Source organism: Pseudophryne corroboree, chromosome 1, assembly GCF_028390025.1.
Source record: "Pseudophryne corroboree isolate aPseCor3 chromosome 1, aPseCor3.hap2, whole genome shotgun sequence".
Classification (NCBI taxonomy): Eukaryota; Metazoa; Chordata; class Amphibia; order Anura; family Myobatrachidae; genus Pseudophryne; species Pseudophryne corroboree.
Window position 1 is genome coordinate 948,079,550 of NC_086444.1, and position 22,683 is coordinate 948,102,232.

Sequence of the window (22,683 nt, forward strand, 5' to 3'; positions counted from 1 at the left end):
CAATGAGTTTCCTTCCTCTTTAAAACTGTTATTTTTTTTTGTAAAATACTATATTAGAATATGAGATTGAGAGGTCACCACTGTTTATATAATCAAGTGTAATTGCTATATACTGTAGGTAAATGTATGTAAATATTATTAAGTGCTGTACGGAGAAATATAGAATTCAGGAAGGAGAAAATTATATACACTAATTCAATAATACAGGAAAGGGAATGTATCCCGTTCCTGTATTATTATTATATTTTTTTTTTCTCTTTCTTTCTTGCTTGCTTTCTTCTTCTTAATATTATTATTTTAATTATTATAGCTTAGTTTTGGTGGGTCCTATAGTGTAATACCCATTTCACACCGCACAAATAACCCGGTATCGACCCAGCATATTGCCGGGTCGACACGGGTCAGCGTGCGGGTCGTCTGACCCTGCAATTCAACCCGGGAATAAAGCAGTGTTATTCCCGGGTTGAATACTGGGTCAATGGCAGCGTAAACGGGCTCCCGGGTCGATGCGACCCCGGACCCATTCACTACAACAGGAAGAGGCGGCGCAGAGATGATCTCATCTCTGCCGGCTCCAACCCTCGCTGCTATGGCAACCCGCCCGGCATATTGCCAGGTCAGGGAAGCCAGCAGCAGCGTCCAATGGCATTGGCGGTGTGAAAGGGGCATATGTTCCAATGCAACAACAACAAAAGAGACCCAAATTATTAACATTTCGGAATGTACTTAAAAAATATGATAAATACAGTATAATTTAGAGATAATTTGAATAAACACAAGTCTCTATATTTTTAATGGTTCCGATTAGAACACAAACCTGATGGTTTACATACAAATCTGATAGTGGGGGAACTGCACAAATGCAAGGTCCATTCTGCGCATTCCCCACTAAGGCGTTCGGGAGGGGGGCTATTCTACAAAATAGGGGCATGTCTCCCCTGTTTTGTAGGTGTACCGAGCCCAGGGTCTGCGTCGTTGGATGCAGACTTCACTTCAGGGACCAGACTGACCGGTTCTCATGGCCAGTCAGAGTAGGCTTCGGCTTATGCATATGGCTGAGGGATGCGACCATCACTTTTCATCCAATGATGTATCTTTGGACACAGCACTCAGATAGCATTTGCTGGTAGGAGGCGTCTTTTTCCTACAGACGCCTCCTGCTGCATTAGCAGTTTAGTTGTACAGTATTGCCGTACAATTTAGAATCAGACCCAAATTGTAGAGTCATATCATTTAATTTCTGATTCCCCAACATTTTCCAATAATTAATAGCTCTTGGATCAGAAGTGTGGAATGTGCACTTATACGTATTACATTAGTAATTTATTTGAATGCTATATTAATATAGTTATTGACATGTATTACATATTTCTAACATATTATTTGTCTCTTACATTGCTGTATTTTGGCTTTTTAATGGGATATGTTTTCTAATTTATGTAAAGTGTTATAATTTATGATTTCTAGCCAGTTATGAGTAATTTTTTTGTTGCATATTGTCACAGTGGTGTCTTTACCATTATGGTCTTTGTATTAATTGTTATATCTTTATGTCAAATATTGTTATAAATATTATTTTTATTATAGCTATTAATTCTCTTTTCAGTATTTTTAACAATTGTTTATAAATCCCTCAGCAAATGCATATTGTAAATAAACTTATAGAACTAAAGAGGGGCAATAAATGAGTGTTAATTATATTCCATAAAATTAATGGGAATGGACCTGACTATTAACGATAGCGATACTGTGATTTCCTTTCCAATAGGGATAACACTATGCTTTGGACTGGGCATGGGAAGCTGATTCTGCTGAATGCGTTCTTGCTAATTGCACTTTTCATTTCATCAGCGTAACCCAACATATTGTGTCTTGGTCATGAGAATAGCAGCTCTTTCTTTGTAAGCGCAAGTCCTCCTTTATTCATTATTCTGTCCTCCTTTAGAAGTTAGCCTTAAGAACAAGTCTTTGAAAATACCATGGGTAATGATAGCTTTAGACCATTTTGTATGCACTATGCTATATTATATTTGCTGTGTATATATCCTGCAGGTGTTATATAGACTATTGATTTAAAAAAAAAACTGAGCTAGAGAGGGTGGTGTTCCTGCTATATAGAAGGATATCATCCAGCTGATGTTCTTACCATCATCTGTATCTACCAGAATAACAACTCTGGCACTAGGGAATTCAGCCCCTAATTGTCCACCCATTGGCATGCTAAGGGTGACGTTGAACTCCTCATCTTCTTCATAAAGAGAGTCATCAATTATGATAATGCGACAGGTTTTTTCTGTCTCCTCCTTGTCAAAGCGGATAACGCTGGTGTGGTCATCTGGACGCGTGATGTAATCAGAGTAGGACAGAACTGACGAAGGAACAGTGCCTGTCGCTGAGCCTATATAAGAGACAATGGAAAAAGCAATCAAAGAGCACTTTACACTTCTGCATTGGCTACACTGCATAAAACAAAGTTACAATAGCTATACTAAGTTAATGTGAACTTCTGTCATATCTATACGACCAGCTGTAGGTAGAAGAAGCACTGAAATATGGAACCCAGTAAGGATAATTTAACGCAAAATATACCAGAAACACTTCAGAAATCAGAATACTAATCCCAAATGTGAGTCATACGAGTCAGTTTAGAGAGTTTTCAAAGGGATGAATTAAACTACAAAAATAGAAAACAATTACAAATGGTTGTTTGATTGGTGTGATTGGTGCTGGGACTCATGGGGGTGGGGGGGGGAGTGGTAAGGAGTGTAAGCACAGCAACTGCCTTGGAGAAGGAAGGGCTGGTTGATGATGGTCCAACGACTCGTATACAAAGATAGCAGATGGTGAATAATGCACTGGTTATGGAATTGGAAAGAGGAGAATGAACATGTGCATGCTGATGCCCTTATAACATAGTACAGTGCAGTTGTAGAAATCCACAATATGGGATGAAATTTTGGGTGAAGAAAATGTTGGGCATTTCTGATGAAAGCTCAAAGTTTCAATATGTGATCTTTGTATTTAGCTTTTACATTGTCATTGCTCAGATAACCACAACTATTTCACAAAATTCACAATCTATGGTAGCCATTCACTTAGGTCCCATCATAGCTAATGCTATGTGGGTTATGTAGGCAGGAAAAGCTTGTTTGTCCTCACTAACGTATCCTTAAATCCGCAATCGGGGATATATGGCATGCTACAAATAATGGGGCAGATGTATTAACCTGGAGAAGGCATAAGTTAGTGATAAACCAGTGATAAGTGCAAGGTGACAAACGCACCAGCCAATCAGCTCCTAACATAAAATGTACATATTGGATCTGATTGGCTGGTGCGTTTATCACCTTGCACTTATCACTGGTTTATCACTTCCTTATGCCTTCTCCAGGTTAATATATCTGCCCCCAATGTGACTAAGCCACTCCATGCTTTCCATCACCGTGCAGCTGCTTCGCACTGTTAATGCAATAAAAGCACAAAGTGTGCTTACTCTATACACCACTAGTGGATCCGTGCGCTATAACAGTGTGGCAAGGACAATAATCTGAGAATAAAGCTAAGAGACCTGGGGCAATACAACTGAGGCACTTCCTACGTTCCGCCACACAACATTGGTGAATTTACGCTGCCACATCTGCAAGAAAAGTACAAATCCTAGTACAAATCTTAGTACACTACATGTCTGTTTCAGTGATGCTGTGATATGAAAAAGATGCTATGCGGTGAGAGAGATATTTGTGATGCAGCATTTAAGTCGCACCACGCATCTTGCGTCACGCACTGCAAACAGCTAGGTCAAAAAGAACACATCTGTAAGGCAGAAATGTGTTCACAACATGTAACTTTACAGGTTTGTATAGTTGTGTATTGCAATTACTGTAGCAAGATGTTTGATATAACTCTTCAATTTTAGCATCTTAATATATTAATATATATATAAATCATACTCCTAGCACCTGTTAAAAACGTAAAGTGCATTTCTCTGTCACACAAGTAGCTTGCAGTTTTCCAACTGTAATGTTATAACTCCTCATGGAAAGTCATTGCGCAAGTTTCCAACCGCCAATTGGATGCACAGTGTGTAAAGTGGAAGTATAACACTCTGGGGCTGAACCATCCTTCATGATAATTCAGCTTGTCAATTCACTAGTAACAAGTGACATCACTAAGGTATGATACACAGTTACGTAATTAGGTCCTAGTGACATATTATATATTAGTTGCATCTACAAAATTATTCACTGTATATAACAAATGCATTTCCATATCCCTGTTTTTTTTTTGTTTGTTTTTTTCCATTTTGATTGAAGTATGACAGATTTTACAGATTCTTCAAATGATCGATGTATATATACACATGTATCTTACATATATAAAGCATAAATCTCTCTTTAGTTATCATCTTTTATAATCTCCTCCATTGTGTTTTGTGATGTCTATAGCACAAGTGTTTTAGGAAGAAAACATTTGCACAGCAATTTGATCCCACACGTTGTGGAAAGGAATTTGTGAATGGATTGCTGTGCAGTAAGAGATAAGTTCCAGGCAGTATCGATTTACTTGCCAGCCTTTACCCTACGCAGTGCTGACCAATCTTAGTGGAGATAAGCGTGGGGGTGGGTGGCATATAAAGTCTTGGATGGCCGCCAGTTCCAGTCTCCAACTTTAAAGCTTACTGTATATTATAAATTATGTTTTAGGGTTCTGTTAGTAAAGAGATCGCTTAGTATCAGATTGTTCTTAATTACCTAGCTTTACTCATCGCATTAAAATGCCAAAATAAAATGTGATCATTACAATCACAAGCTGTTTCTGAAGACAGCTGTTATGTAATATTATAAGCATACAGTATCAACCTCCTTGGCGACAGCTGTTGTAGTGTTACCAAATAGTGCACAGCTAGTATCACCTCTGTCCTGCCTCCAGACTGCCCTGTATGACTGAAGGCTGCTTAGAGCAGGGCCATTCTTACAAAACATGGATTTTTGTGGCACAGCTTAATGAAAAGTATTTTAGAGCATGTGCATATGTCTGTCCTATTCTGGGATGTGCGGGACTCGGACAGATCTGTCTTGATATTAGGTTTTTTGGAGCAGCAACACTACAAGCTCACAGAACTGCCCTCACCCCTGGCAGTGGTGTAGGCTTGTATGCAAAGTTCCTTATGATTCTGCATAGTGCATACAGGGAAGGGAAGGCTAATTCTGAGGGATTTCCCGCACCCTGCATGTAAGTGCCTATGGTGTAAAATCAATGGGCTGAACAGGTTCCCGTCTGCAGACACCAGTGGTGCAAGTATGCGGGCACGCTCGGGTATGGAGTACCCTTAAGAATTTGGCAGCGGGTACGCAGTACCACCTGCCACACACTTTGCTATTGCCACAATTATAAGTGCCACAAAGCAACAAGACCATGGTGCTTGGCAGCATGATGGCTCCTCCCACTTTGTCAGGGTTACTGGGAGTGCGACAGTGGCTGTATTTTCCTGTTCTAATGGAGGCATTACTATATATTGTTAATAAATTGGGGGCATTACTAATATTACTATATATTTCTATTATACTGGAGGTATCACTATATATTTCTATTATACTGGAGGCATTACTATATATTTTTAGCCTTGCCTCCAGAATCCCCCCAAAAAGGGCTGTGTCATGTGGCCACGCCACTAGTGTCATGTAGCCACTCTCACTAGCAGCATGTGGCCATGCCCCATCACAACACATGACCATGCCCATTTTTCGTCACTCAGTACCCATAAGAAAATATTTCTACTTGCACCACTGGCAGACACACATACCCGGCATTAGCTGAATGGTTATCTGACATTGGCATAAGCTAGTACACCAGCCTTCCACAGGTACCCACACCCACAGCTACTTAAAGTGCACCTCAGAATCAGCCACGCACAGAGGCGGAACTACCGCCAGTGCAACCAGTGCATTGCACTGGGGCCCGCCTCTGTCCGGGGGCCCAAAGCATGTAATGAGTCAAACTGACTCATTACATGCCGCTGTGCGCTGCGGGCAACCGCTGCCCGCAGCACACAGCCGCCCGGAGAGGAGAGGAGCGCAGCGGTACGGGCTAGAAGGAGGAGGAGGGAGGTGGAGGAGGGAGCAGCAGCAGCGCTTTGTTACTGGTTGAGGCACTGCTGCTGCTGCCCCTCTGCTTCACTATAGGCTGTCTTCCGAGAACAGCCTATAGTGAAGCAGAGGGGCAGCAGCAGCAGCGCCTCCACCAATAACACAGTGCTGCTGCGGCTCCCTCCTCCACCTCCATCCTCCTCCTTCTCTCCTGCCAGGAATCGTCAGAAGCTGCACGAGGAGCCTGAGCCAGCGGAGAGGGTAAGTATAATTCTGTCTTTCTTTCTTTCCTTCTTTCTTTCTGTCTTTCTTTCTGTCTTTCTTGGGACTGCCTACCGCAATGTGTAAAAATGGGGAATCTGTCTACCGCAATGTGTAAAAATGGGGAATCTGCCTGCCGCTATGTGTAAAAATGGGGAATCTGCCTGCCGCTATGTGTAAAAATGGGGAATCTGCCTGCCGCAATGTGTAAAAATGGGGAATCTGCCTGCCGCAAGGTGTAAAAATGGTGAATCTGCCTGCCGCAATGTGTAAAAATGGGGAATCTGCCTGCCGCAATGTGTAAAAATGGGGAATCTGCCTGCCGCTATGTGTCAAAATGGGGAATCTGCCGGCCGCTATGTGTAAAAATGGGGAATCTGCCTGCCGCAATGTGTAAAAAGGGGGATCTGCCTGCCGCTATGTGTAAAAATGGGGAATCTGCCTGCCGCAATGTGTAAAAATGGGGAATCTGCCTGCCGCAATGTGTAAAAAAGGGGAATCTGCCTGCCGTAATGTGTAAAAAGGGGGACGCTGTCTGACGTAATGTGTAACAAGGGCACGCTGTCTGCCGTAATGTGTAAAAAGGGGACGCTGTCTGCCATTATGTGTAAAAAGTGTACACTGTCTGCCGTAATGTGTAAAAAGGGGACGCTGTCTGCCATAATGTGTAAAAAGGGGGACGCTGTCTGCCGTTATGTGTAAAAAGTGTACGCTGTCTGCCGCTATGTTTAACAAGGGCACGCTGTCTGCCGTTATGTGTAAAAAGTGTACGCTGTCTGCCGCTATGTGTAACATGGGCACGCTGTCTGCCGTTATGTGTAAAAAGTGCACGCTGTCTGCCGTAATGTGTAAAAAGGGGGACGCTGTCTGCCGTAATGTGTAAAAAGGGGATGCTGTCTGCCGTAATGTGTAAAAAGAGGAATCTGTCCGCCGTAAGGTGTAAAAGGGTCTCTACCTGGTGTAGTGGTGCTACTGTGCGGCGTAATTTGAATAACGGAGACTACTGTGCACCGTTTTATGAATTGGTATTATTTTGTGGCCACACCCCTTCCCCACGAAGCCACGCCACTATATATTTTTGCACACGCCTACGGCGCGCACTGCCCCTGTTTTGCATGCAGGGGTGGGGCTCTGATGCCGTTTCTTGCACACAGTGCTAAAATGTCTAGTTACGGCACTGTTGCTAGGTATCCATTTCTCTGGCCCTGAACAGGTTCCCCTCACCAGATCCTCTCCAGGGGTGAGGGGGTGGACTTGGATGGGATGGGGGGCCCAAAGCATTTTGTCGCACCTGGGCCCACCGCTCGCTAGTTCCGCCACTGGCCACGCAGTATGGAACTGTATGAGGACACGGAGGCAGAACTGAAAGAATGTATTGCCTTTTTCATTCCAAATTCTGTTGTTTGAAGGTTGATGATCACTTTCTATGGCTTTTAGATTAGCTGAAGGCTGCATAAGCCTGAGGCCATATAAGAGCCCAACTTTTGGTGATTGGTTGTTTTATGACTAAGCAGTTGCTAGGCAGATCATGTTTCCAGTGGTTTTTTCCTATAGGATCAGAGGGTTGTCCGTCAAGCTTTAAGGGGTTGGTCTCAGGATAGTATATAGGGCAGGGTCATGTGCCTCAGACTTCCTCTTGCCATTTATTGTATGATCCTGGAAGGCTGAGTAATTGTTTTATCAGATAAGTGCCATTTGTGGTTTTAGTTTTGCTGTTCTTTCTTCTCCTGTATTTGTATTGTTCAGTTTTAATTTGCTCCCCCTCCCCCTGTTTGCTCAAACCATTTGCTTCCCCCTTTTGTCCCCCCCACCTCCGGCATGCCACGGCCCCGCAGGTCCGCTCCCCCCTCCCGGCGCCTCTGCTATGCCTCGTGCGCCTAGCTCTCCCATTCCCCGAGCGCAGCCTCCCCCAGGTTGGTCCCTGCGACCATGGGTTTGCGGCGGGGTCTGACCGCTGCGGCCCGCACCGCTGCTGCTTCTGCTTCCGCTCGTCCGGCCGGGGAACGCGCTGCCCTGGCCTTGACGGGTGAGGTCTATGCTGGGCTCCGGGCGCGGGCGGCCCCGGCGAGCGGTGTTCGCCTGGCGGCTACCTCGCCGGCCCAGCGGCTTTTATCGCCTCCCCCGTCTCTTCCCCGTGGGCGGCTCCGGCCGGCGGCGTTCGCGGGCGGGCTGCGGGGAGGGAGGGGGGGCGGCCACCGCTGGGAGTCAGTGTGATTCTTGGGCAACAGGTTTTTCCTGTGCCCCTTCTTGAGTTAATGGGGTCCGGTTTTTCCTTTTCGCCCAGCGGATATAGTGGATGCTGGTGCGGATGGGGTGGGCAGCGGCACTGCCAGGGGTATTGCTGCCTCGTCCGCACCGCCAGTTAGGGGGTCCCCGGCGGGGGTGACCCCGGCGGGGGGCTCTTCCGCACGGCCCCCATTCCCCCGCTGCGTTCCACTTTCCCAGCCCTCCTCCGTACTTTATGCGCCTGGGGGGTTAACTGGGGGTCAGTGGTTCCCCGGTGGCCTCCCCTGACCCGTCGCACAGGCGTCCCCTGCAACCTCGTGGGCGATGTCCGCTGGGCCCCCAGTTTCCTCCGCGCCGCAATTGGTGACAGGTTTCGCTAATTCGGTCGCTGGGGTCTGGCCCCCGTGTCTGTCAGCTGCCCCGGGGTTGCACTTCCGCCCCCAGCGTTTTCGGGCCCGTATCTCTGGCCTTCCCCGGCCGCTCTGGCCTCATTGGCCCAGTTTTAGCACCCGCCCCCATCCCCCGCTCAATTTCCCCCCTTTTCAGCAGTGTTTCCTGGGTCGACTGGCTACATCCCCTCGCCCATGTGGCTGCCTGCGTACTACAGCGGGTTTGCGCCGGCAGTCGGTCCGACCATCTCCCACGGTGGTCCTCTCCCCTCAGCGGGTTGCCCCCTCCCGCCGCTGCCCCCCCCCCGCCATCGAGCGAAGCTGCTGTGCCCCCACCCCCGCCTGTTTCCACCGTTACTGTTGATGCGCAGGTTTCTCCTGCACCTGTTGTCACTTATGTTTCCTCCGCTCAGATGATGGCAAGTTCGGGGACTTCGTCACGGAGGGGCTGGAGCTCGGGGAGAGTGGCGGCCACGGCACCGACGGGAGATGTTCCGCCCCGGCCGGAGGCGGGTGAAGCGGATGACGCTGTTCCGGATCCTTCAGGAGCTGGTGAGCATGCTATGCCTTCTCATTGTTATTCTAGACTTCTTACACCTCTTCTAGTAGTGTTTCTTCAGGTTCTCCTCTGCGCCCGCGTAAACTGGCTAGGCTTATTGCGCGGCGCGTGGCTAAGGCAGCGCAAAAGGTGCCAGCGACATCGGTTCCCTCTGATCCCCCCAGTTATACGAAAATGGTGCGTTGCTCCAATACGGCCGTTACGCGGGGGGTTCGCAAGTGGTTGCGGGCGAAAATCAGGAAAGGGAAGTACGTTGACGTCTTCCCCCTTTCGTATGAGATGCGGCAGGCTTCTGACGCAGCTAAGAAAGTGGGGGGCATTGGGGAAAATGCTTTCCGTACTTTTCACCAGTGGTTGCGGGGTTTCTCGGTTTTCACGGCTGCTACACCGAATCGTGGCCCGCAAAGTATCCCAACTTGGTTAAATATCTCTTTCTGGTGCATGACATGTACTTGAGGTCCAAGGGCTCCGCTTGGTGAGATTGCGTCGGGAGATGCCGTCGTACTCAGGATGGCAACCCCATTCTGCCCGCGGGTTTCAAGGATGTCGAGGTTTGGTTGGAGGTCACGCAGCAGGTCAAGCCCACTTCGGACGCCGCAGTCAAGAAGCCCGTGGCGTCCGGTGTTTCGGGTTCCCGCTCCTCGGAGAAAGGCAAGTGTTTTGCCTACAACAAAGGTAAATGCACTAGGGGCGTAAATTGTCGTTTTCGCCACTCGTGCAAGTTGGGCGGGGCCGGTCACCTGCCAAGGGACTGCACCTCGGCGGCGAGCGGTGAGCCCTCCGCTCCAGCCGGGGCCGCGGGAGTTGGTAAGTAAGGCTCCTTCCCCTATTCGGGTTCCCGAATTGCGCTGCTGACTTAGTTATACCCCGACTAGTCGGCGGCGTTATTCCTTTTGGAGGGTTTTAGTCATGGTTTTCGCCTGCCCATTTCGGATTCGGTGCACGTGGTGGCGCGCCAGAATTTGAAGGCGGCTCGCGAATTCCCGCACGTGGTCCGGCGGAATGAGGACGCGGAGATCGGCTTGGGGCGCATGTGTGGGCCCTACGCCTTTCCCCCTCTGCCCTCCTTGTGCATTTCCCCCGTGGGGGTGGTGCCCAGGGCGGCCCCGGGTAAGTTCCGCCAGATACAGCACTTGTCACATCCTCCTGGCGTTTCGGTTAATGACTCCAGTCCCGAGGCCGGGTGCAGGATGCGTTACCAGTCTTTTGATGAGGCTCTGCGCTTGGTTCGGGACTGTGGTCCGGGGGGCCTGGTGGCAAAATTAGACGTGGAATCGGCTTTTCAGCTCCTTCCCCGGAACCCTGAGTCTCTGCGGTTTCTGGGTTTCAAATTGGGGGCGGCGTTTTTATGTGGATCGGTGTCTCCCCAGGGGCTGTACAGGCTCCTGCGCCTATTTTGAGAGATTTAGCACTTTTTTGCATTGGTGCATCTAGGCCGCCTCCGGTCACCCCGGGGTGGCTCACTACCTGGACGATTTTCTCTTTATGGGCCCAGGGGGTAGTTCGGTCTGTGGCGATATTCTGTCGGTTGCCAGGTCCTTGTTCGAAAGTTTGGGGGTTCCCGACGCGTCGGACAAGTAGGAGGGCCCCTGCAGTTGTCTTAGCTATTTGAGAATTGAAATAGACACAGTGGCGGGTTGCTGTCGCCTCCCTGATGTTAAAATGCGTAAGCTTTTGGGGTTTAATTCACGGTTGTTTGGGCAGGCGCAGGGTTCGGCTTAAGCAGGTACAGTCGTTGCTGAGTTCCTTCAACTTTGCGTGCCGGATTAGCACCATGGGTAGGGTTTTCGGTTGCAAACTTGAACGGGCCACGGCGGGGACGGTCAGGCAGCATCACACCGTGCACCTCTCCCGCGAGATCAGGGATGATTTGCGAGTTTGGGCTTCTTCTCGGGTGTCCTTCAACAGGGCGGTTTTTGTGGCCTCCCCCTTGTTGTTCCAACGGTTGGCCCCAGTGGTTCACTGATGCCTCGGGCAGTCAGTGCTTTGGGGCATTTTTTGCCGGGTTGCGGTGCGCTGCTGCTTGGCCGTCCTCTGGGGTGGCACGGGGTTTCACCAAGAACCTCCTTGCTGGAGTTGTTACCGATCATAGTTGCCCTGGAGTTGTGGGCCTGCCAGTTCTCGAATCGGGACATCTCGTTCCATTGCGACAATTTGGGAGTGGTGCACGCTATCAATAATTAGCGTTCTTCTTCTCCACAGGCTTTGCGGCTTTTGCGACATCTGGTGCTGGTTTGCTTGCGGTGCAATATTAATTTCAGGGCCCGTCACGTTCCCGGTATCGACAACGGAATTGCGGATGCGTTGTCTCGGTTCCAGTTGATAAATTCCGGGCGTTGGTTCCGGGAGCGGCGGCGGAGGGTTTACCGTGCCCGCCTTCTGTCTGGCAGATTGTCGAGTCGGGTTAGCTGCTCTGGCCAGGTGTGCGTTGGCTCCTTCCATGCTCAGGGCGTATGATGCGGCCTGGCGTGATTGGTCGGCCTTTCTAAGTAGGTACGGTGTGGCAGGTGAGTCCCTGGCTGACGTTTTGATGACCTTTGTTTGGGTAGGTCAAAAGCGGCCATGTCTTCTGCCCTTGCGGGCATTGCTTTTCACGCTCGGCTCCGCGGGATGACGGACCCCCGGGTCTTTTGTCCTTTCCAGAGCACTTGAAGGATGGGCTAGGATGAGACCAGCTCCCGCGGACTCCCGTAGACCCGTGACGTTGCAGCTTCTAACTGAGTTGCTGCGTGTGCTGCCTCAAATTGCGACCTCGGAGTTCGAGGTGTGATTTGGATGTGCTTTTGCCCTGTCTTTCTTTGGGGCTTTCAGAGTGAGCGAGTTAGTGGCGTGCAGTAAGGCATCTCGTGAGTCCGGTATGCTTTACGGGAATGTGCACCTGCAGGATGGCCTGTTGCTCTGTAGGATTGTGCGGTCCAAGACAGATCGAACAGGTCGGGTCGCTGGGTGTCCTTGGAGGACCAGGAGGAAGCGAGTGTTTGCCTGCTGCGGTTGGCGCAGGGGTATCTCCGGTTGAGGCCTTCGGGGGGCGACCAGTTGCTGGTGCACGTGCCCGCTGGCCCGCTGACGAAGTTTCAATTTGCGGCAGTGTTTAGGAAATGTTTGGAGGCGCTAAGCTTGCGCGGGCGGACTTCGGTACCCATTTCCTTTCGGATTGGGGCGGCTACCCATGCAGCGGCTACGGGCTCATCCCCGGCGGCTATTCGGGAGCTGGGCCATTGGAAGTCTGCCTCCTATAAGTCTTATGTCCGTTTTAATAAGATGTAGGTGCGCCTGTTGCGCTAACCCAAAAACTTGTTTACTCTTCGGTTTTTGAACGCTTACCGTTCCGGAATCGGGGTGTGAAGTGAATTTTTAAATTTTCCTCCGAGGGGGCCTTATTTCAATTGGCTGTTCTCTTAAGGACCACGGGAGGTTTTTTGAGTTTTCTCCTTCACTTGGGTTATTTCTGTTTATGCATTATCTATGTTCGTGTTCAAATTTCTGATGTTAGGGTGTTTTTCTTTTTCAGCTGTCCTTGATTTTGGGGAGCATGTGTGGCTGGTGGCCATTCTTATATTTTTTGGGCTGCAAGGCATCCCATGGCACTTAGGGCGGCTGATGTTTTTGGGTCTAGGGAGTTGTGTTGGTTAGGTGTCAGGGGCAGGCTTTGGGGTGATTTGTTGCGGCTCCTTTTTCACCGTGAGCACCGCGGGGGTCGCCCCGGTTGTATTGTCCTGCATTTAGGTGGCAATTATTTGGGCCGAGTTAGGGGCATAGATTTAATTTTGTCCATTAAGGCGGATTTGGTGGCAAATTGTTGTCACTGGCCGGGAGTCCATATGGTGTGGTCGGAGATAGCTCCGCGTTTTTCATTGGCGTGGGGCGGTGCGTTTCTCGGCTCTGGAGAAGGCTCGCAAGATGGTGCATTCGGCGGTGTCTCTGTTTGTTAGGGCCATAGGTGGAGTAGCTGTCAGGCATCCTTTACTTGTGCTGCGTAATCGGCAGTTCTACGAGGAGGATGGGGTTCATCTTTCTCCGGATGGAGTGCAGGTTTTTCCTGGAGGATGTTTTTGGTTCCTTTCGTTAGGGCTCTTTAGTTTGTTCTTAGTTTGTTCTTATTTGTTTGTTCGGATGGCGGTAGCGGTTTTGTAAACCTTTGGTGGCGGGAAGTCGCTACCAACCAGCGGTCAAACGAGCATAAGTGGTCATTGTGGGGCACCCTCTTTAGAAGGACGGCAGGTGTGTCCTTCTCTTGCGGTTGGACATTTAGACGTTCCCCTGCGGGAACCGAACGTTTGCCAGAGAAAAGAGTGGTGAGGCCAGCACAATGCGGGTTATGCAGGAAGGAGGCGGGGTTTGGGTACTCCCCTCCTTGGTTTGTTGGTTTTCATCTAAGTGACTGGAGCTGGTGTCTGGTAGCGACTTTTCCTTTGCCATCCTCCAATCTAAATTTAACTTTGCAATCTAAATTAATTCCAATTCAATTACAATTATAGTTTAAAGAGTTGGTCAGCGATCAATAAATATCGTCTGACCTTTAACTCCAGCTACCGTGTCCGTGTCTTTATTTCAGTGTGTGTGTCGTTTTATTTTAGTGATAAACTAGCTTAAGAAAGGTTTATGTAATCACAATAAAGTTATGGGCGCCTTAGATTAGCTGAAGGCTGCATAAGCCTGAGGCCATATAAGAGCCCAACTTTTGGTGATTGGTTGTTTTATGACTAAGCAGTTGCTAGGCAGATCATGTTTCCGGTGGTTTTTTCCTATAGGATCAGAGGGTTGTCCGTCAAGCTTTAAGGGGTTGGTCTCAGGATAGTATATAGGGCAGGGTCATGGGCTTCAGACTTCCTCTTGCCATTTATTGTATGCCCTCCCGCCCTCCCTGATTATATTTGATTTGTTTTGTTCTCTTCAGTTGGCTATTGACAGCCAGATTGGCAGGAAGTCGCTACCAACCAGCGGTCAAACGGGCATAAGTGGTCATTGTGGGGCACCCTCTTTAGAAGGACGGCAGGTGTGTCCTTCTCTTGCGGTTGGACATTTAAACGTTTCCCTGCGGGAACCGAACGTTTGCCAGAGAAAAGAGTGGTGAGGCCAGCACAATGCGGATTATGCAGGAAGGAGGCGGGGTTTGGGTACTCCCCTCCTTGGTTTGTTGGTTTTCATCTAAGTGACTGGAGCTGGTGTCTGGTAGCGACTTTTCCTTTGCCATCCTCCAACCTAAATTTAACTTTGCAATCTAAATTAATTCCAATTCAATTACAATTATAGTTTAAAAAGTTGGTCAGCGATCAATAAATATCGTCTGACCTTTAACTCCAGCTACCGTGTCCGTGTCTTTATTTCAGTGTGTGTGTCATTTTATTTTAGTGATAAGCTAGCTTAAGAAAGGTTTATGTAATCACAATAAAGTTATGGGCGCCTTAAATAAAAATATTAAGACTGACAAAACATTATTACCATTATTTAACAAAAAACTTTACATTTTGTTTACATTATACAATAATGCATAAAGATGATACTTTTATAAAGCATTGTTGTTTTTTATTATCACATCAATATTAAGACAGTTAACATTTGGTATTTTTGATAAACAGATAAGATAGAAAAGGTACATCTAACGTTCGGATAGTCATAATTCATCATTACGTTTTAGGACTTACCTTGGTGTGTTGAGCAGACCACCATAACTTCCTGTCTAACATCTCCTGATCTTCTAATGGGGATTAGTAATTCACCAATATCTTCCTCAATTTTATACTCTAATTGTGGGATATACACCATAGATTCTAGAGAGAAGTAAAAAAGCATAGATACTATTATAATGCAATAATGTACTTTATATATTGATTGTAATGCCCGAGATTATGAACAGGTTACTCTCTGTTCATAAAGCAGAATATTAAGATTTTAACGTAACTAGTTATTATATCTATTTTGACTGTCAGTGTTCTTAGCGCGTGCACCGGGCATCTTCTTTTTCCTGCGTGGCACTATAAGTCTCAGCATGGTAGTACTCAGAGGCAGATTTTAACTATGGGCAGCAGGATTGCAACCCCCCCAGTACAATACGCCACTGCGAGTGAGTCTGTTGTAGTCCGTGACTGCACTGGCTACACTGTGACTGGCAGTGACTTCCTATTGGAATCCCTTTGGGAGGTGTTTCTTCCCTCTGGGATTGTCAAACCGGGCTGCGATTAGCAGAGAGCTGGCTTCCTGTGGGAAGCCACTCCCTGCTTGATAGTCAGCACTAGAAGGCTTCTATGGGCTGCAGCCAATGCAGTCCATAGAAGCTGGGAGTTTACACATGTGCAATAAAGCCGCCACTTGTGCAAGTCCCTTCACTGTGCAGGTGCCGGGACCCGGCCAGTGCCGTGACCAAGCAGCAATGCCAGCGACAGCAAAGATAGAATCCGCTACTTGTAGTACCTCTTATTATATTTAAAATTAGGGCAACCAGTCCAGACAGTGCCCCTCCCCCTCACCCAGGAGCATTTCTAGAGAGGAGGAGGCCCGTGTGCAGGCTCCATCTGGGCCCCCTCCTCTCTAGCTGGCAGTGCCGTATTTATGGGCACTAGGGTCCCTAACGCAGTCCCAGAATCTACAGCGCTTGCGCAGATTGCTGGGAAAATGGCACCGTGGACATTTCCCCAGTGATTTTACTACTGCGCATGTGCGAAACACTGGAAAAATGGTGCCACACCATTTTCCTAGTGATTTCTGCAGCACTGCTGCTGTGCCGCGGGACTCCGGAGGGTAAGTATTAAAAATAATGGGTGCATGGAGTGCAGTGTAGACCCCCACACTGCGTCCATTATAAATACGCCAGTGCCCCCATCCCTTTTATCTGTGTTTGTGTATATAGTGTACACTTGAATACAGAGATTCCTTCTTGTTGGTACTAGCACCCCTTCCATCTGTCCTTATGTGTTTTTAATCAGCAGTCCCTGATTTGCTGTCTACATATTAGGGGACACTATTATGGTAAGTCTTTGTACTCCATGTTTTTATGGGATACGGTCATTAGGTCGACCACACTTAGGTCGACAGTCATTAGGTCAACCGCTATTGGTCGACATGCATTAGGTCGACATGGTCACTAGGTCAACATGGTCACTAGGTCAACATGGAAAAAGCTCGACATGCGTTTTTCATATTTTCCCCCCATTTTTTTTACTTTTTCATACTCTACGATCCACGTTGACTACGATTGGGAACAGTAACCTATGCCGAGCGCACTTCGAAGCATGGAAAGCGAAGTGAGCCAGGTGAGGGGACACGGTGCACTAATTGAGGTTCCCCGTCACTTTACGAAGAAAACGACACCAAAAAAAGTTAAAAAACTCACGTCGACCTTTTTCCATGTCGACCTAGTGACCATGTCGACCTAGTGACCATGTTGACCTAATGAATGTCGACCAATAGTGGTCGACCTAAAGACTGTCGACCTAAGTGTGGTCAACCTAATGACCCATACCCGTTTTTATTAGCACTTTTTATTATATCTATAGTATTTTGACTATCAGTGTTCTTAGGGGGGTAATTCAGACCTGATTGCACGCTAGCTTTTTTCGCTGCGCTGCAATCAGGTCAGAAATGCGCATGCGTATGCACTGCAATGCGATGGTGAACCGCTCGGGTACAAAGCGGATTGTTGCTGTGCGATGGGTTTTATGAAGAATCCATTCACACAGCCGATTGCAAGGAGATTGACAGGAAGAGGGCGTATGTGGGTGGCAACTGACAGTTTTCTGGGAGTGGTTGGAAAAACACAGGCGTATCCAAGCGTTTGCAGGGCGGGTGTCTGACGTCAATTCCGGTCCTGGACAGGCTGAAGTGAACGCAGCGGCTGAGTAATAAGCCCTACACACATGCCGATTTTTTGAAAGATATGAACGATCTCGTTCATAAATGAACGAGAACTCGTTCATATCTTTCAGTGTGGAGGCACCAGCGATGAACGATGCGCGGTCCCGCGCTCGTTCATCGCTGGTTCCCCGTCGGCTGTGCATGCAGGCCAATATGGACGATCTCGTCCATATTTGCCTGCACGTCTATGGAGCCGGGTGACGGGGGGAGTGAAGAAACTTCACTCCCCCCGTCACTGCCCCCCCGCCACCGGGTCGCTCGTCGGCCGTATCGGCCGTCGGGCACCTCGGCGGCACATCGCCATATGTGTAGGGCCCATAAGTCCTGGGCTACTCCGAAACTGCAAAAGATCTCTTTGTACCGCTCGGCTGCACATGAGATCGCACACTTGCACAGCTATAATACACTCCCCTGTAGGCGGCGACTATCTGATCGCAGCGCTGGAAAAAAATTCTAGCAAGTGATCAGGTCTGAATGACCCCCTTAGTGCGTAGAGTGTGCACCTACATTTTCTTTTTCCGGCATGGCACCACAAGTCTCAGCATGGTAATACCTCTTATTATGTTTAAAATTAGGATGTACTGTCCAGGCCCTCCCCTTTTACACTGTAATTAGTTGAGAATCAATGGGCAATTTTCTGAGTACTCAATATGTCTCTCCATGTAGCTACTTAGAACGAAAGGATCTCTGTATTTACTAATGTGATTAAGAACAAATGGATGACAACCGTTCATTCTAAATATAATTAATAACCTCATTCAGGACTAGCTTAACAAAATATCCACTTTCATAAAACATATTCAATCTGTACAGGAAAATATTAATTATAGAAAATAAAAATTGATAAGTAAAACATATTTAGCAGCAGTCCTAAAATATATATATATATTTTTTTTTTATATTTTCCTAAACAGTTTAAATATGCTTTTGTTAACATGTGTTATATGTTATTAAGCCAGATCTAAATTATTTATACTTAGCGTGTGCATCTATGTTTTGTTGGTTGTTTTCTATCAGGAAATTTTACAGTTTCTTCTTGTGAAATGCTGCAGAACAGAAAGTATAACAATTTAAAGGACTAAGCGCCTATCTTTTTTCAGGTGTTTTTTTAGCAACATAATTATCAAATAAACACACACAAGTACAAATATGCCAATGTTACAAAATTATTAACCAAGGTGTCTGTGTTTGTATGGATTGAATCATTTAATCTGCAGGCTAGTGAGTAAGTGGTCTATTTACTAAGCCTTGGACGGAGACAAAGTGGACGGAGATAAAGTACCAGCCAATCAGCTCCTAACTAGTGATGAGCGGATTCGGTTTTACTCGGTTTTACTCGGTTCTCAAAACCGAATCTTATTGGCTCACTGATGTCACGTGTTTTGGATAGCCAATAAGATTCGGTTTTGAGAACCGAGTAAAACCGAGTAAAACCGAATCCGCTCATCACTACTCCTAACTGACATTTTCCAAACACAGCCTGTGACATGGCAGTTAGGAGCTGATTGGCTGGTTCTTTACCTCCGTCCACTTAAACTCCATCCAAGGCTTAGTAAATAGACCACTAAATGCTGATTTATATGAATTGTGCTTACTGAGGAACCGTAATTTCACTGGATTATTTATAGGTAGATATTATGTGATGTTCTAAATTATTCTGTAATTATGAAGTTTCAGCAAAATGTTTAAATACATTGTTGTGGTGGGAAATAACATTACTTTTTATATGAAAAGTTGGTTCACTGTAATTTATTAGGCTAGTTATACTTTACAAACCTTATTATTATTATTATTATTACTACTATTATTATTATTATTATTATTATTATTATTATGGTTAAGTTAATAAATTTCAGTTCTTTTCCGTGACTAATCACATATCGCTATTTATACACACCATCACCAGGGTCCACTATCTCAACCGTAGCCTCATTGGGATACCCCAGAACAGCCATGACAGGTTCGGACAGTATTATCTGGAAAGTCTCAGACTCCTCATACTCGTCATCAGCTATTATCCTAACTTTCCATGTGGCTGTTGTTTGACCAGGGTTGAATTGAACTTGCTTTTGTGCTTTTCCTTTAAAGTCTTTATCTTTAATTGCTGCTCCATCCTTTGTGCTGATACCTTAATGAGATAAAAGAACCCAAAAATTAAATATTCATCCCATCAAAGAAACAATGAATAAAGCAGTGGGATAAAAAGTCTTTCTGTGTGGCCTCTATATAAAAGGGTGATGTGTAAAACAAGCTTAGAGGGAGGACTCGCACAGAAAAAAATATCTATCCCGCTTGGTTGGGAGTTGTCCTTATTCTGGTAGCTACTGAATTGTGCCTGTGTGATTTATAAATGCATCATATAAATGACAATGCTATCTGTGTCTTAATGCCGCAGAGCATATTTCTGGGGCAATAAATCATAGACCATATATACAAATACTATGGGTCATTTATGATGATGCAATAGTGACCACCAGTGTTAGATATAATTGTAGCTAGTGGTTCGCGCCTACTTGTGTCATCCAAAGCTCCTAATGCAATAAATTACTCCAGAGTCACTCCTGAAGTAGGTGGGTATATATTAGGGGGTGAGAACAATGACAAACCTAGGACAGAGCCACCTAAGATAAGGCTTACACTTCTCTTTGTCACTTGATTAAGGGGCCTATTTATCAAAAAGTATTTGCGGCTATGTCCCAGAAAAAACACCCGTTTTCGGGGGCTAACCGTAAATACTAGGTATCCCCCGTATGTATGAAGGAGGAATCACAGCAGGTATCGGAGATACCTGCTGCAATCCCACCATTTCCGCCCGCAGCCTGCCTTCCATTGCCGCCCATAGCCTGCCTGATGTGTCAATATCGGGAATGCCTCGCATTCCCGATATTGACCCCCGCAGCTACCGCAATCTCCTGATTGCAGTAGTCCATTGCAACCTATTGGCTACATATGGCGGGATGTATTTCCGGCAGGGTTCCACAGGAACCCTCTGCCGGAAACGGCCCCCATGCACGGCTGTCACTATGATTACGCATGCGCAGAGGCCCGGAAACCCCGCTAGGCATATCATAGGGACGCTTGTCCCTGGATGTGCAGGGTGATACATGCCGCCGATAAGATCGCATATTGCAGTGCGATCCTGGGTGATAAGATGCCACCCAGATCGCATGCAATATGCGATCCTTGATAAATGGGCCCCTAAATGTTTTCAATTTTAGGCTGAAAACAAAGTTGGTGTTATCTATTGCAGCCCCTATAACATCATTCTGTATAGTGATTAGCCAAATGTGCTTAAAATAGCCATGCAAGCTTCCTGCAGTATTGGATTTCTCTGAGTCAACTGGAAAAAAAAAAACAAGCATTCATAGATATAGGATGTTGACACCTGAGATTCTAAAAGCTTTTTAAGAAGTGACTTGTACATGAATCATTTTTTACTTGCTTGTATGGACATTTAATAACTTCAAGGGCCACTGAATCATAAAATATCTAATAACTGTCAGAAATGTTTAAGTAAAAGCTGCAGGTGCTTATAATAAGTGGAGATGTTTTTTTCCTCCACAGATGTCCTGTCCAGCAATATAATTAATAGACACCTATGGGCAATTCCATGAGTGCACCCACACTTGCCAATTCCAGCAGTGGCGGAGCGAGGGCGGGTGCAGCATGGCCCTGACTAGCGATATCGCTAGATTGAGCTGCATGCAAGTCCGACGGGCGATGTCACTGACAATCTGCAGGAGCGCAAATCGTCAGCGACATAGTGGGTACACACTAGATGATTTCAACAATCTGTCGTTCCGATCAGAACCGGGCAAAACGTTTAAAAAATCATCTAATGTATAGCCAGCTTAAAACAAAAGTCAACACAGGTACAAGATGTTGGCATTACTAATCAGCTGACGTACTCTATTTTAATAATAAAGGAAATCATTTTGATTTGTGATTTAGTACTTAATTTTAGGGCTCTTAAAAACTATCAGGGTTCAATGAATGAAAACAATATTATCGGCAGACTTGCATTCATGTGCATATTAAGAAATGTAACTATGCGTTTGATTACAGTAGCGCATGCAGGGGGGGTTTCTGAGTACCCAGAAACCCCCCTGAGAGAGGAGAGAGAGCAGGCACGATATTACTAAGCCAGACATGCTCATTTTCCGATCAAGCCCCACCCACTTCATGGTAAATCCCACCCCTTCTGGTATGTGAATAGATGATAATAATACTCTTCAGATACGTTCAATATTATTTGAGCGCATATAAAGAATTAATCGGGCGCACAAACAAATTTTATATAGCTACCTGTATGAACACAATCTATGAATTATATTATAAAACTTCAGTTTACATCGCAGCTCCTATAAGACATTCTGGATGTCAGTAAATTAAAAATAAATATCTTTGGTAAACTATAAACAAAGATAAGGAGCGCTAATTTGTAATACAATTAATTAATTTAATATCAATTTAAAAACACGTATACATATAACAAAACCTCAAAATAGAAATCTATAAAAGCTGATACTTCAATAAGCTCATCGTTGTGCACATAGCTGTAATTAGGAACTCAAGAATATTGTATCCAGTGGTAACGAGTCCCAATTATAGGACACAGAAACAGGTATCAAAGGTTTTGCCGGCCAAAGTTCATTTATGTATCCGGATATCCTCTTAAAGCCTGAAAACTATAATGTGTCCTCCAGATGCACAGACAAAACGTGCGGATAGCTTCAGGACAATTAATAGTAATACTCAGTAACAGTCCGAAGAACAGTTAAATGTGTCTATACAGTCAATGCCCTGAAGCTGTATTGTACCCTCCAGATCCACAGGTGTTAATTGTCGTGCTAGCGGCTTAAGGATAATTTGTAATAGTACTTAATACCAGTTCAAATAACAGTAAATTATGTCCATGCAGACAATGCTCTGCAGCTTTATTATGTCCTCCAGATACACAAGCGTTAAATTAAATTAACGGTATGTGAATTGGGATGCGCCTGCTGCAATCGGTATCTGGACTATAGGTTGAGAGTGTCTAGATAGATAGTCAATAGTTCGACACCATATGGTCAACATGCTCTAGGTCGACAGGTAAAGTTTGATTCATTGACTATCCATGTCACAAATCCTAACCTTTAGTAACCTTGTGGCGAGTGGAGCGGATCGAGATACTGTGCCCAAAGCGAGCGGACACATTTCAACAAATGATGGTCACAGATGGGAGCAGAATCAAAATGTACCCCCAAAAACTAAAGGATGTCGACTACTGTCATGTCGACCTTTTGTCACTGTCAACCTTTTCCACTGT

The 22,683-nt window shown here is 46.2% G+C and overlaps 1 protein-coding gene across 1 annotated transcript in view; it reads right to left on the reverse strand.

Moving 5' to 3' along the window:
- The window catches only part of FREM3 (FRAS1 related extracellular matrix 3), a 141,835-nt gene that overhangs the window by 60,799 nt on the left and 58,353 nt on the right, over positions 1–22,683 (reverse strand). The window contains exons 4-6 of the mRNA XM_063920414.1: positions 19,270–19,500; positions 15,167–15,292; positions 2,147–2,398 (exon numbers count right to left, since the gene is read on the reverse strand). Coding sequence (XP_063776484.1) covers positions 2,147–2,398; positions 15,167–15,292; positions 19,270–19,500 — 609 coding nt within the window. The remainder of the gene's footprint in view (positions 1–2,146; positions 2,399–15,166; positions 15,293–19,269; positions 19,501–22,683) is intronic.